The 14,324-nt window shown below is 42.6% G+C and overlaps 1 protein-coding gene across 6 annotated transcripts in view; it reads left to right on the forward strand.

Moving 5' to 3' along the window:
• The window catches only part of ARHGEF6 (Rac/Cdc42 guanine nucleotide exchange factor 6), a 114,818-nt gene that overhangs the window by 62,320 nt on the left and 38,174 nt on the right, over nucleotides 1-14,324 (forward strand). For all 6 annotated transcript variants that reach the window (XM_032428218.1, XM_032428220.1, XM_032428217.1 and 3 more), the window contains one exon: nucleotides 12,698-12,792. In XM_032428218.1, coding sequence (XP_032284109.1) covers nucleotides 12,698-12,792 — 95 coding nt within the window. The remainder of the gene's footprint in view (nucleotides 1-12,697; nucleotides 12,793-14,324) is intronic.

The raw sequence follows: 14,324 nt of genomic DNA on the forward strand, positions 1-14,324 counted from the left end.
CATGACCTGAGCCGAAATCAAGAGTCAGACGCTTAACGGACTGAGCCCCCCAGGCCCCCCCCCCCCCCCGTGATTTAATTTTTAAAGAAAGGATGCAGTCAAATGGTGGATGAAAATATTACCATAGCTTCTTCTCCCTGTGGATTTGGAGTATGCCGTCAAGCTGCTTTGGAGCTGTCTCTGCTTCTGCTGATTCTACCAATTTATTTTTTCAAGTTTTTATTTAAATTCCAGTTAGTTAACATACAGTGTATTATTAGTTTCTGATGTACAATTTAGTGATTCAACACTTCCATACATCACCCAGTGCTCATCACGAGTGCCCTCCTTCATCCCCATCCCGTTTCCCCCATCCCCCACTCCACCCACCTCCCCTCTAGTAACCATCATTGTGTTTTCTGTGGTTAAGAGTTTGTTTCTTGGTTTGCCTCTCTCTGTCTTTTTTCACTTTGCTCATTTGTTTTGTTTCTTAAATTCCACATATGAGTGAGAGCATATGGTATTTGTCTTTCTCTGACTGACTTATTTCACTTAGCATAATACTCTCTAGCTCCATCCATGTTGTTGCAAATGACAAGATTTCATTCTTTTTTGTGGCTGAATAATATTCCAGTGTGTGTATGTTTGTGTGTGTGTGTGTCAAAAAGTTAAAAATTGAACTACCTTATGATCCAGCAACCACACTACTGGGTATTTACCCAAAGAATATGAGAACACTAATTCAAAGGGATCCATGCACCCCTATGTTTATGGCAGCATTATTTACAATAGCCAAGATATGGAAGCAGCCCAAGTGTCCATCGATAGATGAATGGATAAAGAAGATGTCGTATGTACATACAAGATTCTACCAATTTAAAATGTCATTGGGATTATCCAAGGCACATTAACCTCTGTGATTCTTATGGGTCTTATGTAAATCTTATATACAAATTCTGGATGTCCTACAGTTTGTCTCTCCCAACTCCTGTTGGAGTTCATGTGCATTGCTTCTGGTTCCTTGCTGCTATATCAACAATTCTGCAGTGAAGATCTTATACATAGGACTTTGGCAAACTATATGAAGATGTGTAGAGTGGATTCCTAGAAGTTGAATTGTCCAAAGGCCTGAGAACCAGGAGAACCAATGGTGTAAGTTCTAGTCTGAGGGTAAGAGAAGACTGATGTTTCAGCTCAAGAAGTCAGGCAGAGAGAACAATTCTCCCTTCCTCTACCTTTTTGTTCTATTTAGGCCCTCAGCAGATTGGATGATGCCCACCCACACTGGGGTGGGCAGTCTGCTTTACTCACTCTCCCAATTCAAAGGCTCATCGTATCTGGAAATGCGCTCACAGACACACCCAGAAATAATGTTTAAGCTGGGTACCTTGTGACCCAGTGAAGTGACATGTAAAATTAACCATCACAGGGCCCCTGGTTGGCTCCAATGGTTAAGCATCTGCCTTCAGCTCAGGTTGTGATCTCTGGGTCTTGGGATCGAGCCCCATGTCGGGCGCCCAGCTCAGCGGGGAGTTTGCTTCTCCCTATGCCTCTCCCCCCGCTCATGTGCTCTCTCTCTCTCTCTCTCTCTCTCTCTTTCTCTCTCTCTCAAGTGAATAAATAAAATCTTTTAAAAACTAAAATTAAATTAACCATTATATACTATAAACTTGGGCAGGGTAGCGACCTCTTGAATTGGTAAGTCTGTGGATATCATCTCCCCCTTTCCAAGTTTCCAAGGGATCGTCTGCTGATTTCTGCCCCATTCAGGCCTTGGTGCAATTCTGGTGGCACATCAACGTGTCTGAGACTGGCTTGTTGTTTTGAATATGTGTTGAGCATCCTTTAGGGCCATGGCAGGCCAGAGGAGACTTGTGCTGCCCCTGATCTTGGTTCCTTCTGTGTTCTCAAGATACACTGCCATTTGTTGAGCTTTTTTCACCATTGCAAAACAGTGTATCATTTTTCTAGTCACTGTTTTTCTGATAATCTTATCCTGCTCCTTGACTTTCTTTCCCTATCATAACTTGATGTTATGTGCCAGGAAGTATTTAAAAATAAAGAACAGCAGCAACAATAGCAACAAGAAAGGAAAATGGCAACAATGTGAGGGGAGGGATGTTAATTAGCTTGATTGTGGTGATCATTTTGCAATGTGTACCTATATCAAAATATCAAGTTATATACCTCCAACATATATACTTTTCATTTGTCAATTGTACCTCAGTAAAACTGAAAAAATGAATCTAAGTGGCTTCATTATCAGGCTTAATTTACACGCAGCACCTAAGTCTTAGCACCCACGGCCTCATGGGGAAGGCAGGACGGACGTGATCGTGTAAGCCACATGGCAGAGAATGATGAAAAGTTATAAAGTGTCCTAAGATGGGTTTCTCAAAATGTGGTCGAGGGATCCTGCAACCGAAGCCCCCCGGGAAGCTTGTTAAACGTGCAGCTGTCTGGGCCCCACACCTGACTTGCTATACCTCAGAATCTCTGGCCCCAGATCTCAGGAAACCACATTTTTAACAAGGCCTTCAGCCCCTTCCTCGCCCCTCCCCCACATGTGATTCTGAAGCTCACTAAACTGATGTTGGAGAACCAATAAAGGGAAAGGTTCAGTGAGAGAAGGGATTTAAGCATGTTAAGACTTAGATAAGTGGAGAAGAGCTGGAAGGGAGTTCAGGTGGAGGGGGGGAACTATCTGGGCACAGCCGCCCAGGCGAGAGTGTGCACACCTGCAGTCGCAGGTCGCAGGGTGGACTGCACTCTCTTCTTCGCCCATCGAAATGTCCCTGGGAAGGTGCAGTGCTTTATTCACTGCATTCATTGCAGGGCATGGGAAGGATGCTGTCCTTTGCACTGCCACACGCAGGGATCCGAATGTTCAATCCCGGCCGTGAGCATCGGTCTGCAGAGGGAGAGGTGATGTCTCCCTACTCCCAAACAGGCAAATACAAGCAGTAATAGGCAGCATTATTTTTTTTTCTAACTTTCTTCTACTGCATTGTAACTTGTGGCAGATGCCTTAAGGGTGTGTCTTAAAGAACCTGCATTCGGTAGGAAAGGTGGGGCGTGTGTGGCATATTAGATCCCATAAAAATGCCAGGAAACCTCTTGTAATTTCTGCTCTCACCACCCACCTTCTGCTTACCCCATTTTCTCTCTTACTCATCTACCTGCCCACTTGCTCCCACCCTGAATTTTCTCTACCTTTCTCTAGTGCTTATCCACCCCCCACCTTTTTTTTTTAAAAAGATTTTATTTATTTATTTGTCAGAGAGAGAGAGAGAGAGAGCACAAGCAGGGGGAGAGGCAGAGGGAGAGGGAGAAGCAAGCTTCCCGCTGAGCAGGGAGCCCGATGTGGGGCTCGATCCCAGGACCCCGGGATCATGACCTGAGCCGAAGGCAGACCCTTAACGACTGAGCCACCCAGGTGCCCCCCCCCCTTTTTAAGACTTTATTTTATAGAGCAGTTTTGGGTTCACAGCAAAATTGAGCGGAAGGTCCAGAGATTTCTCATCTATCCCCCCGCCCCCAGCCAGACACATGCGCAGTCTCGCCCACTACCAGCATCTCCCACCAGAGTAGGGATCTGTGACAACTGAAGAATAATTATCATCCAATGTCCATAGTTTACGTGAGGGTTCACTCTTGGTGTGGTATGTTCTTTGGGTTTGGGCAAATGTATAATGGCACGTATCCATCATTAGCGGATCATACAGAGTATTTTCACTGCCCTGGAAGTCCTCTGTGCACCTTCCCTTTTTTAATCTACCGACCTAAACTACTTTATACATCTATCCATTTACTCCTTCTCCATATCCCTTGTACTTTTTCACCTACCCATTTCCTGTCTTACCCGTCCATATACAGTTGAGCCTTGAGCAATTCGGGGGTTAGGGGCGCTGACCCCCTGCACAGCCGAAAATCCATGTATAACTTTTGACTCCCCAACAACTTAACCAGTAGCCTGCAGTTCACGAGAAGCCTCACCGATAACACAAACAGCTGATTACCACCTATTTTGTATGTCATATGTGTTATATGCTGCACTCTCAAAGTAAGCTAGAGAAAAGGAAATGTTATTAAGAAAATCATAAGGAAGAAAAAAATACCTTTACAGTACTGTACTGTATTTATTGAAAAGAATTCACGTCTAAGTGGACCTGCGCAGTTTGAACCTTTGTGGTTCGAGGGTCAACTGTTTATCTTCCATCTGAGAGCTGGGGGTGGAGGTGGTGACAGGATTTGCAGAGTCTGTTGATAGGGAGATAGTGCTGTTTGTTTCGGGAAAGCCAAGGACCTGGAGGCGTGGAACCAATTACTGTACTCAGACGTAAGAGAGGAGCATATAAGCCAAAGATGATATAAATACAGTAATATGGTGCCTTCTTAGGTCCCGTAGGACTTTATCAACATGAGCTCATTTTTACAGGCATCACAATTATCTCGGAATTCCTATAATATGATGCCTTTGCTTTGATCTAAGGTTTCCTGAGGCCATTAGAGTCCCCCTTGATCATGGGACATCTCTCTGTTTTCAGCCTTGGTTTATGCATTTTCGCCTCTTAAAATAGTTCCTTCATACTCTATGACTCTTTCCTTTTGGAAGAAAGAGTTATAAAAATGAACTCACTCTCAAGCCTTTCCAGGAAACGTGGGAAATATATTTTACTGGAAAATCAATAGCCCAGGATGGAGGTACAAAAGGCCTCCACCTCTTTTGCTATGGCTTCTTACCATCTGTCTTATTCTGAATTTAGTCAGAGGTTAATGGAGCAAAAGGATACTCAGTTGTCCTTGGGAAGACAGAGTCAGGGAGGCAAAGACAATGTCTGGGCACAGTCTATTTTAGTAAAGTCGAATGGATTTCATCTCGATCAAACTGTACTGCTCTGAAGCTGGTTGGCTTGCCAAACCCCTTGCCTTCTGACTCACCACTGAGGCCTTCTGTTTGGGAACACATAGCCTCCTCTGTCTGCTTCCCTTTTTATCCTTTTACAGTAGATGCCCCGTGGCCTGAAAAATAAAGAACCAGTCTCAGAAGTTCATCACTTGGTCTTTTGAGATTGAGGAAAGCAATAAAAGCCCAAATGAATTTGGGAAACAATCCCAAGCATCCACCCAGATGAGCATTTCTACTAATCAACCCACAGCAAGGGCAGCGCTATTTAGTATGTTATCATTCAATTTTTTTTTTTTTTTTGCACTACTTAATGAAGGATTCATTGACCACCTTTGTCAGTTTAGTTTTGTAAAGTCAGCACTCAGCCACCCTCAAAACTTGCAACAATATGAGTTAAAATACATTTTCGGTTTAGCTCTCCAGAACTCACCCCAAGGCAGCAGGTGTCCACCCACTAACTCACCTTTGCCTTCTGTGGGTCCCAGGCTAGTGGGTCCATCAAGAATGAAGCTTCTCCAGAGCGCGCTGCCTCACCTATTGGATAAGCCCATTGGAGCAGGACAGTTGGTACCCTTCTTGCAAAATCTTAGTGATTTCTTCTTTTTTTTTTTCTTCTCTTTTCTTTTTTTTCTTTGCAAAATCTTAGCGATTTCTTTTAAAGGAGCCCCAAATGATAGCATTTTGGAGGAAGTTGAAATAATAGAGCTGTTTCAGTGGTGAGAGGGAGGTCGGATTAAAGCCGTGTTGTTTGTTGTAAAAATCACATTTTATGATGTAAATAATGTCTGACTTTTCTAATTTAAAAATTCCCTTCAGGCAATGAATGACTGGATCTAGTTTGATTTTTTTTATTTTGTTTTTCTTGTTTCCAGCAGACATTATAATTTGGGTAGGGTGACAGTTATAGGCGACAGTGCTTGAAGGGAGGGTGAGGATGTGGGATGGCTTGTTTCCAGACATGGTCTTTTTAGAAAAATGTGAACAAAAGGAGATGATTAGATGACTTCATTCCTTCCTGAACGTGAGCAGGAAGGCATGCCACCATCCTTTTCCCCGCTCTCAATACATATAGACAAATAAATATTGTTAATAAAGCGGTCTGCATATGTTTTACCTCTTCCTTAAAAAAAGATGATACTGCTGAATTCTGGTGCAGTTCTCTCCATTTCTAAGACTACAAAACGAATATTAGTGCTGAGCATGAATATAGGTGATGAGCTGAGGCACTGCTGTGAACAGCGGCCCAGCTGGGCAGAGAGCTCCATGATGGACAGATTCGAGTTTGGAAGGACACTTTCCTGGATGAGGACTTGGAGTCCGAGAGAAAAACCAGAGTTTCTATTAACAGCTGAGAAATGCGTGCTTTGACTTTTTAAAATAGCTTTATTGACATATAATTCACATACCACATAACTCACCATTTTAAACTGTACAATTCACTGATTTTTAGTAAGTTAACAGTTATGTGACAATCACCACTCTCTGGTTTTACAATATTTTCATCACCTCAGTAAGAAACCCTGTACCCATAGCGGCAATGTCCACAATAGCCAACCTATGGAAAGAGCCCAGATGTCCATCGACAGATGAATGGACAAAGAAGAGGTGATATTATATATATTCCCATATATATATCATATCATATCGTATCTCCAGTGGAATACTACTCAGCCATCAAAAAGAATGAAATCTTGCCATTTGCAACGACATTGATGGAATTAGAGCGTATTCTGCTAAGCAAAATAAGTCAGTCGGAGAAAGACAAATACCATATGATTTCACTCATATGTGGAACTTAAGAAACAAAACAGATGAACATAGGGGAAGGGAGGGAAAAATAAAATAAGACAAATTAGAGAGGGAGACAAACCATAAGAGACTCTTAACTCTAGGAAACAAATAGGGTTGCTGGAGGGGAGGTGGGTGGGGGGATAGGGTAACTGGGTGATGGGCATTAAGGAGGGTACGTGAAAGAATGAGCACGGGGTTTCATATGCAACTGATGAATCACTAAAGTCTATCTCTGAAGCTAATAATACAGTATATGTTAACTACATTGAATTTAAATAATAAAAAAAGAAGAAGCCCTGTACCCATTAGCAATCACTTCCTCCAGACCTTGACAACCACTAATCTACTTTCTGTCTCTATGGATTCTGCCTATTCTGGACATGTCATATGAACTGAATCATACACTATTTGTTCCTCTATCTGGTTTCTTTCACTTAGCATATTATTTTCATGGTTTGTTCATGTTGTAGAATGTACCCGTACTTCTTTCTTTTTTATGGCTAAGATTCTATTGTATAGATATACTAGGTTGTGTCTATCCATTTATCAGTTGATGGACCTTTGGATTGTATCCACTTTTTGGTTGTTATTAATAATGCTCTGTGAAGGTTCATGCGCAGGTTTTTGTGTGGGCGTATGTTTTCATTTCTCTAGGAATTAAATTGCTGGGTCATATGGTGAAACTCTATGGCTATTCAAATCCTTAGCCAACTTTCAAGTAATTATTTTTACTGTTGAGTTGTTAGAGTTCTCTATATATTCTGGATACTAGACCCTTACCCGATATATGACTTGTAAATATTTCTCCCATTCTGTGGCTTGTCTTTTCACTTTCTTGATAATGTCCTTTGACACACAAAAGTTTTTAATTTTTTATGAATTCCAGCTTATGTGTTTTTTCTCTTGTTCCTTGTGCTTTTGGTGTCAAATCCAACGTCATGAAGATTTCCTCCTCTGTTGTCTTCTAAGAGTTTGGTAGTTTTAACTCTTGGGTCCATTTTGAATTATTTTTTGTATATGTTATAGATTTGGAGTGCAAAATCTTTTGCGTGTAGACATGTGGTCCTTGCACCATTTGTTGAAAAGACTGTTCTTTCCCTATTGAAAGGTCTTGGTACACTTGTCAAAAATCAGTTGACCGTGGGTTCATTTCTGGACTCTCAATTCTACTCCACTGATCTATATATCTATCCTATACCAGTACTAAACTATCTTGTTACTGTAGCTTTGTGGTATGTTTTGGAATTGGGAAGTGTACCCTCTACTCTGTTCTTTTCCAGGATTTTAAGAGTTTGTGAAGGACTGATATGAATTCTTTCAACTTTTGGTAGAATCAACCAGTAAGACCATCTATCCTGGGCTTTAACTCATGGGAATTGTTTTGAATGCTTATTCAGTGTCTTTACTTGTTACAGGTGTTGAGACTTTCTGTTTCTTTTGTGGGGCAGTTTTGGTAGTTTGTATCATTCTAGAATTTTCTTTTTACTTTTTTGAGTGGTTGACCTAGAGTTTGCAATGTATATTTAGAACTAGTGCAAAAATAGCACTATACTGCTTTACAGGTAGCACGAGTACCTTATAATAACAGAGTACTCCAGATTCCTCCCTCCCATCCCTTGTATCCTTGCTGTCATTCATTTCATTTCTACATAAGCATACATAAGCATTATATATATGCCCATCTATAAGCATATATATGCTTATCTTTTTTATAAGCATATACATATGTTTATCTTAATTACATATATAATTGAATACATTGTTTCTCTTATTATTTTGAACAAACTGTTACCTGTTACATCAATTAAGAATATAAAAAATTAGAGTTTTTATTTTATCTTCACTTATTCCTTCTCTCATACTTTCTTTCCTTATGTAGATCTGGGTCTCTGACCTATAGCATTTTCCTCCTCTCTGAAGAGCCTTTTTTGAAACATGTCCTGCAAGGCAGGTCTACTGGCAACAAATTCCCTCAATTTTTGTATGCCTGAGAAAATCTTTATTTTTCCTTGAGTTTTGAAGGAAAATTTCACAGGGTACAGAATTCCAGGTTGGTGGAATTTTTTTTTCCCCTCAATGCTTTAAATATTTCACTGCACTCGCCTCTTCTTTGCATGGTTTCTGAGGATACATTGGATATAATTCTTATTTTAGCTTCACTATAGGTAAGCTGGGTTCCCCCCCCCCCCCCCGCCTTGGCTTCTTTCAGGGTTTTTTCTTTATCTTTGCTTTATCTGGACTTTGAATATGACATGCCTAGGTGGGTTTGTCTTTTGCATTTATCCTGCTGGTTATCTCTGAGCTTCCTGGATCTCTCATTTGGTGTTTGACATTAATTTGGAAAAATTCTCAGTCATTGTTGTTTCAAGTATTTCTTCTTTCCCGTTCTCCATTTCCTCTCCTTCTGGTATTCTCATTAAACATGTGTTATCCCACAATTCGTAGGTATTCTGTTCCATTTTTTAAGTCTTTTTTTTTTTTTTCTGTTTGCTTTTCAGTTTCAGAATCTTCTGTCGACATATCCACAAGCTCAGAGATTCTTTTTTTCAGTGGTCCAGTGTACCAATGAGCCCATCAAAGGCATTCTTCATTTCTATTATAGTGTTTTGGATCGCTACCATTTCATATTCATTCTAAGTATTTCTATCTTTCTGCTTACAATACCCGTCTGTTCTTGTATGTCGTCTACTTTCATTAGAGCTCTTAGCGTATTACTCATAGTCATATTAAAGTCCTAGTCTGATAATTCCAACATTCCTGCCATACCTGACTATGGTTCCAGTGTTTTCTCTGTCTCTTCAAACTGTGTTTTTTGCCCTTTAGTATGCCTTATAACTTTTTGTTGGAAGCCAAACATGACACACTGGGTAAAAGGAACTGCAGTAAGTAGGCCTTTAGTAATACGGTGGTGGGGGCTGGGGAGGGATTCTGAAGTCCAACGATTAGGGATGCAGTTAAAGCAGACAAATATAGCTGTAAAATGTCCATATCGAAAAAGAAGAAAGAGGACTTCCAGTTTCTGGCCCAGCATTTAAGCAGCGTGGCAGTCATTACTCCATCCTAACAATAAGTAGATAGCTGAACTAACTGGGAAAAAAAAGACCTATGGTCTTTTGGTGAGTTTATGTCTCTCGACTGTGAACTTCGCCAGTGCTTCTCAGGTTGTTTTCCTCCTTTAGGGGGGACAGGAAGGCTAGAGGGAGCTGAGGTAGGGTATTTCCCTTCCCCTAGCTAGGTTAGACTCTGGTAAAAACCTGATAGGTTAAGCTCTGGTAAAATAGTCTCTCTCTTAGACGATGGACTCTGAAAAACAAACTGAGGGTTCTAGAGGGGAGGGGGGTGGGAGGATGGGTTAGCCTGGTGATGGGTATTGAGGAGGGCACGTTCTGCATGGAGCACTGGGTGTTATGCACAAACAATGAATCATGGAACACTATATCTAAAACTAATGATGTAATGTATGGGGATTAACATAACAATAAAAAAATAAAAAAAAAATAGTCTCTCTCTTGAGGGCAGACCTTGTTAGGATGGACAGAATGCTCTGGTGTATTTCAAAATGGCTACCTTTCCTTTCCCGCTTCTGAAGCAGGAGGGAGATTTTCCTCCTCTCTTCATTGTGACAGCCTGGTAGAGCTGCCGGAGGTACCACAAAAGGTGGGTGTGCTGCCCTGTGACTGGGCCCCCTGGGGGTCTGAACTCTCAGACTTGTCCACACTGCGCCCCCAGCAATTCAGTTACAGCTCGGGTTTTCCTGCCCTGCTCCTGATTTCCGTGGAGAACTCTGCTCGTGGGTTTCTGCTCCAGCAAGTTTTGATTTTCTGCATCTACCTGTCTGTCTCTCCACTTTTGGGGGTAGCATTTTCCCCCATGGCCTCAATTCCCTGACAGATATAAGGAAAGTTAGGCGGGTTGTTTTTTTTCCCAGTTAGTTCAGCTATCAACTTATTGTTAGGATGGAGTAATGACTGCCACGTTGCTTAAATGCTGGGCCAGAAACCAGAAGTCCTCTTTCTTCTTTTTCGATATGGACATTTTACAGCTATATATTTGTCTGCTTTAACTGCATCCCAGGAGTTTTTTTTTATTTTTTTAATTTTTTAAATTTTTTTAAAGATTTTATTTATTTGTCAGAAAGAGAAAGAGCGCATAAGCAGGGGGAGTGGCAGGCAGAGGGAGAAGCAGGCTCCCCGCGGAGCAGGGAGGCCGATGCGGGGCTCGATCCCAGGATGCTGGGATCATGACCTGAGCCGAAGACAGACGCTTACCCGACTGAGCCACCCAGGCGCCCCCCGTGAGTTTTTTATGCTGTGTTTTCTTTTTTGTTCATCTCCAGATAGTTGCCCATTTCCTTGGTGGTGCTTCAGCTTTCTGTGGTGGGGGGGGATCATTCCTATCCGGTCACTGGATTAATTTCAGAGAGCATTAGTGCCTCCAGGCCCCGGGGTTTATTGACACTTAGGCCTTTTGAGAGTAGTTTCTGAGGAATAGAGGAACTGAAAGGAGACCTGAGTGGCTAGGGAGGAGCGGGTATGGCTTAAGTCCTCGCTTTTGAAGCCTCGCTGTGGCCTGTGGCCTCTCAACCAGGGTTTCTCGCCTGCGGCGATATTGTCCTTCAGGTGGTGTTCGGTTGCCGTCCCGGCTGTGGGGGGGGCGTGCAGCTGACATCTAGTGGGTAGAGGCCAGGGACGCTGCTCAACGTCCCGTAATGCCCAGGGCGGCCCCTCACAGCCAAGGGTTGTCTGGGGTCAGTAGCGCCGCCCTGGAGAAACCTTTTTTAAGCCCGTCCATTGGCAGGACTGTGTCCTGTACAGCGTCTCAGTGCCTCTTCACAATGGTCCTGAGGTAGGTGAAATGTCACAATCCTAGGTGAGGCGGGTGAAGCCTTAAAACTGTAGCCACCTGTGCATCAGTAGCAGAGCCTGGACGACCACCCGCCAGTCTGGTAGTTTCCCCGCAAAGCCCACAGTGACCTGGGCCCCCGCTCGCTTTGTCCACTCCACCTTTCAAAACCGGATCGCCATGCATTGTCTTGTGAGTCTGGGTCTGGAACCCTGGATGCCTGCAGGGCTCCTTGCAGCTAAGATTGCTTCACATTGTCCTGTGATCCTCTGTTTAGCGGCGCCCCGCCTGCAAACAGAGTGGAAAGGCCCTGCACGCAGCGTGGTGCTGGGCGCGGGGTGGGCCTTCGGTACATTTCTGTTGAAGGAATGAGGCACTAGGAGAGACAACATACCGAAATGTTAGCTTGGCGAGCTCTAGGAGCTTGAAATGTAGGTTGTAGCTACTCGCAGAAGAGGCTGGGGAAAGGGGCAGGCCCCTAGGACGGGTGGGGCAAGAGACCTTGCGTTCTGTACGTTGGTTGTTTTGCCTAGAGGATTTTAATTTGGTTATTCTTCATAATGCTTTATTCCCCTTGTTAAATTCCTCCCACTTCAGCTTCCTCTTCTCTTTGAACTGTTCATACTAGCACTTTTTGCCTTTCTTAAAAGACCGGTTCTAACTCTACTTAACAATACCCTGTGGCCTCAGGTATTGTCCCCTAAAGGTCTTATCGAAACATAAAGAAGAATCTTTTGTGGTATTTGACCTCAGTTATCGTGAAATTATCCTGACATTGACTCTGTATGTCTTAAGGTAGCTGGTCTCAATGTTCTCATCCATAAAATGGGCATATGATCCTTTGTTAGCTAACTGAGACCTTTCCCGAGGATAAATGATTTAAAGCCCATGAAAGCATTCTGAACAGCGCTGTGTAAATAAATGGCCAGGTCCTTCCGGTTATGAGTAACTGTGAAAAACTGTATTCATATGAATTATGCAATATAACCAGTGGTCGTGCAATTATTAAAGTAGTTTGCTAGAATGAAACAAAGGGCATTCAGATTTTGCGCTTCTTACTTTTACTACAGTGCTAGCCTAGTAATTTGGTTCAAAGATCTAAAGCTCTATCTTACCTTGGACTGCCCTGACAAATACAAGATCTTCACCTTGACCTTGACCTTTGTTTCTCTATAGGTGTTACAGAACATTTTGGACACGGAAAAGGATTATGCTAAAGAACTTCAGTCTCTACTTGTCACTTACTTAAGACCCCTGCAGTCCAATAACAAGTAAGATTTACATTTTAAACCCCTTGCTAAATAAAGCAAGATAATGTCAGTATCCAGAGTCATTGCTCTTATGTCACTGAATAATTGATTTTGCCCTTTAGAAGAATTTCCATAGATCACAGGTTGCCAAGAACATGGTCAAGGCAGTGGAAATTACACAAGATGTTGCTGCGGGAGAGCTTGGCTTTCTGTCTCTTTTGGCTGCGGAAGGAATGAGCACATCTGCATCTCTGTCTGCCACAATTGTTATCTTGTACATTTTAAAAGCGATACATGCAGTTTTACCTTGCACAAACAGGACCTGCTGGTGTTTTTATGCAGAAAACATGTAAACTGGAAAGTTTCATGCTCCCCCTGACCTTTGCTTGCTGGGGCAGAAACTCTTTCCTACAGTCTGAGAGTGGAAAGAGTGTGGCATTTTGTGAATGTTTGTAAGGGCACCATCGAGCTCGTATTTCACCCAGGCCAAAGAGAATGATAGAGCTGTTCAAATGTTTTGTTTTGTTTTGTTTTGTTTTGTTTTTTTTAAATAAAATACTCAAACCTTATTCTGGTCTTAGAAGTGGCCGAGGTTTGAATTGAAAACTTCGTTTTCACAGAAGAAAAATATTGACCTATTTTTATTTTAATTGATTACACTTTACTGGAGATTATAATCTATAAGTCAAATAGAAAATTGAGCCGTGGGCCCACATACTGGAGGACAAAAGCCTCCTCTTTCCCCTCAGTAAGAGTTTACTTTTGCTGGACAGCTGTCTCAACTACTGGATTTCAGGCTTAAATAAGTTTAACATATTTTGCGATCCCCCCCCCCCTTTTTTTTTTCCAAATCATGTTTGCTAAGGCATAAGGTCTTGCTAAATTTCCCAGTTGGTTATTTTCCATGGCACTGTGGGAATCTCACTTCAGTATGAAAGGATTTTGTATTCCCGTGTTTTGTAAGAGTTGAAATGCGATCAACAACAAAGTGTCTTTTGTTATTATTATGTAAAACATGAAGTGAATCCTGTGAATCATACTTCTTAGAGCTGAATGGAAGGAACCTCAATGAATCACTGGGTCTAGTGCCCTGGAAGAAATGACTGTCCCCATTGAACAAATAAGAAAACTGAAGTCCAGAGAGGCTTACTGCTATACCTATCGCACAGCCAGTAAGCCGCCAGACTCGACCCACCGCGCCTCCGGCTGCTGACTGAAATGTGCCTTCCATTTTGTGGAGGTGACAGGCAGAGGCAGGAAACCGAGGTGGTGACCCTGGGAGGGGAGATGGTAAGATTTAAAATGAAGGAGGCGAGGAGCCTGACTCAGAACTTCCCTGTTGCCATATAAATTCAGAATGCAGTCAGGGTCAGTTTCCACCTGCTGTCTTGTGGACCCCGGAGCGACTGGAGCAAACCAGACTGTTTACTGTCTGATCCTGAGGGGGCCAAGAAAGTCCCTGATCAAGTTCAAGTTGGCCCCCCAGTCAGCTTCTTGGGGCCATGACGGAGGGAAGTCAAGGAAACTGGCTGGCTGAAGGTTTCGCTTTTGAC

The sequence above is a fragment of the Phoca vitulina genome, unplaced genomic scaffold, assembly GCF_004348235.1.
Source record: "Phoca vitulina isolate PV1807 unplaced genomic scaffold, GSC_HSeal_1.0 scaffold39, whole genome shotgun sequence".
Taxonomy (NCBI): Eukaryota; Metazoa; Chordata; class Mammalia; order Carnivora; family Phocidae; genus Phoca; species Phoca vitulina.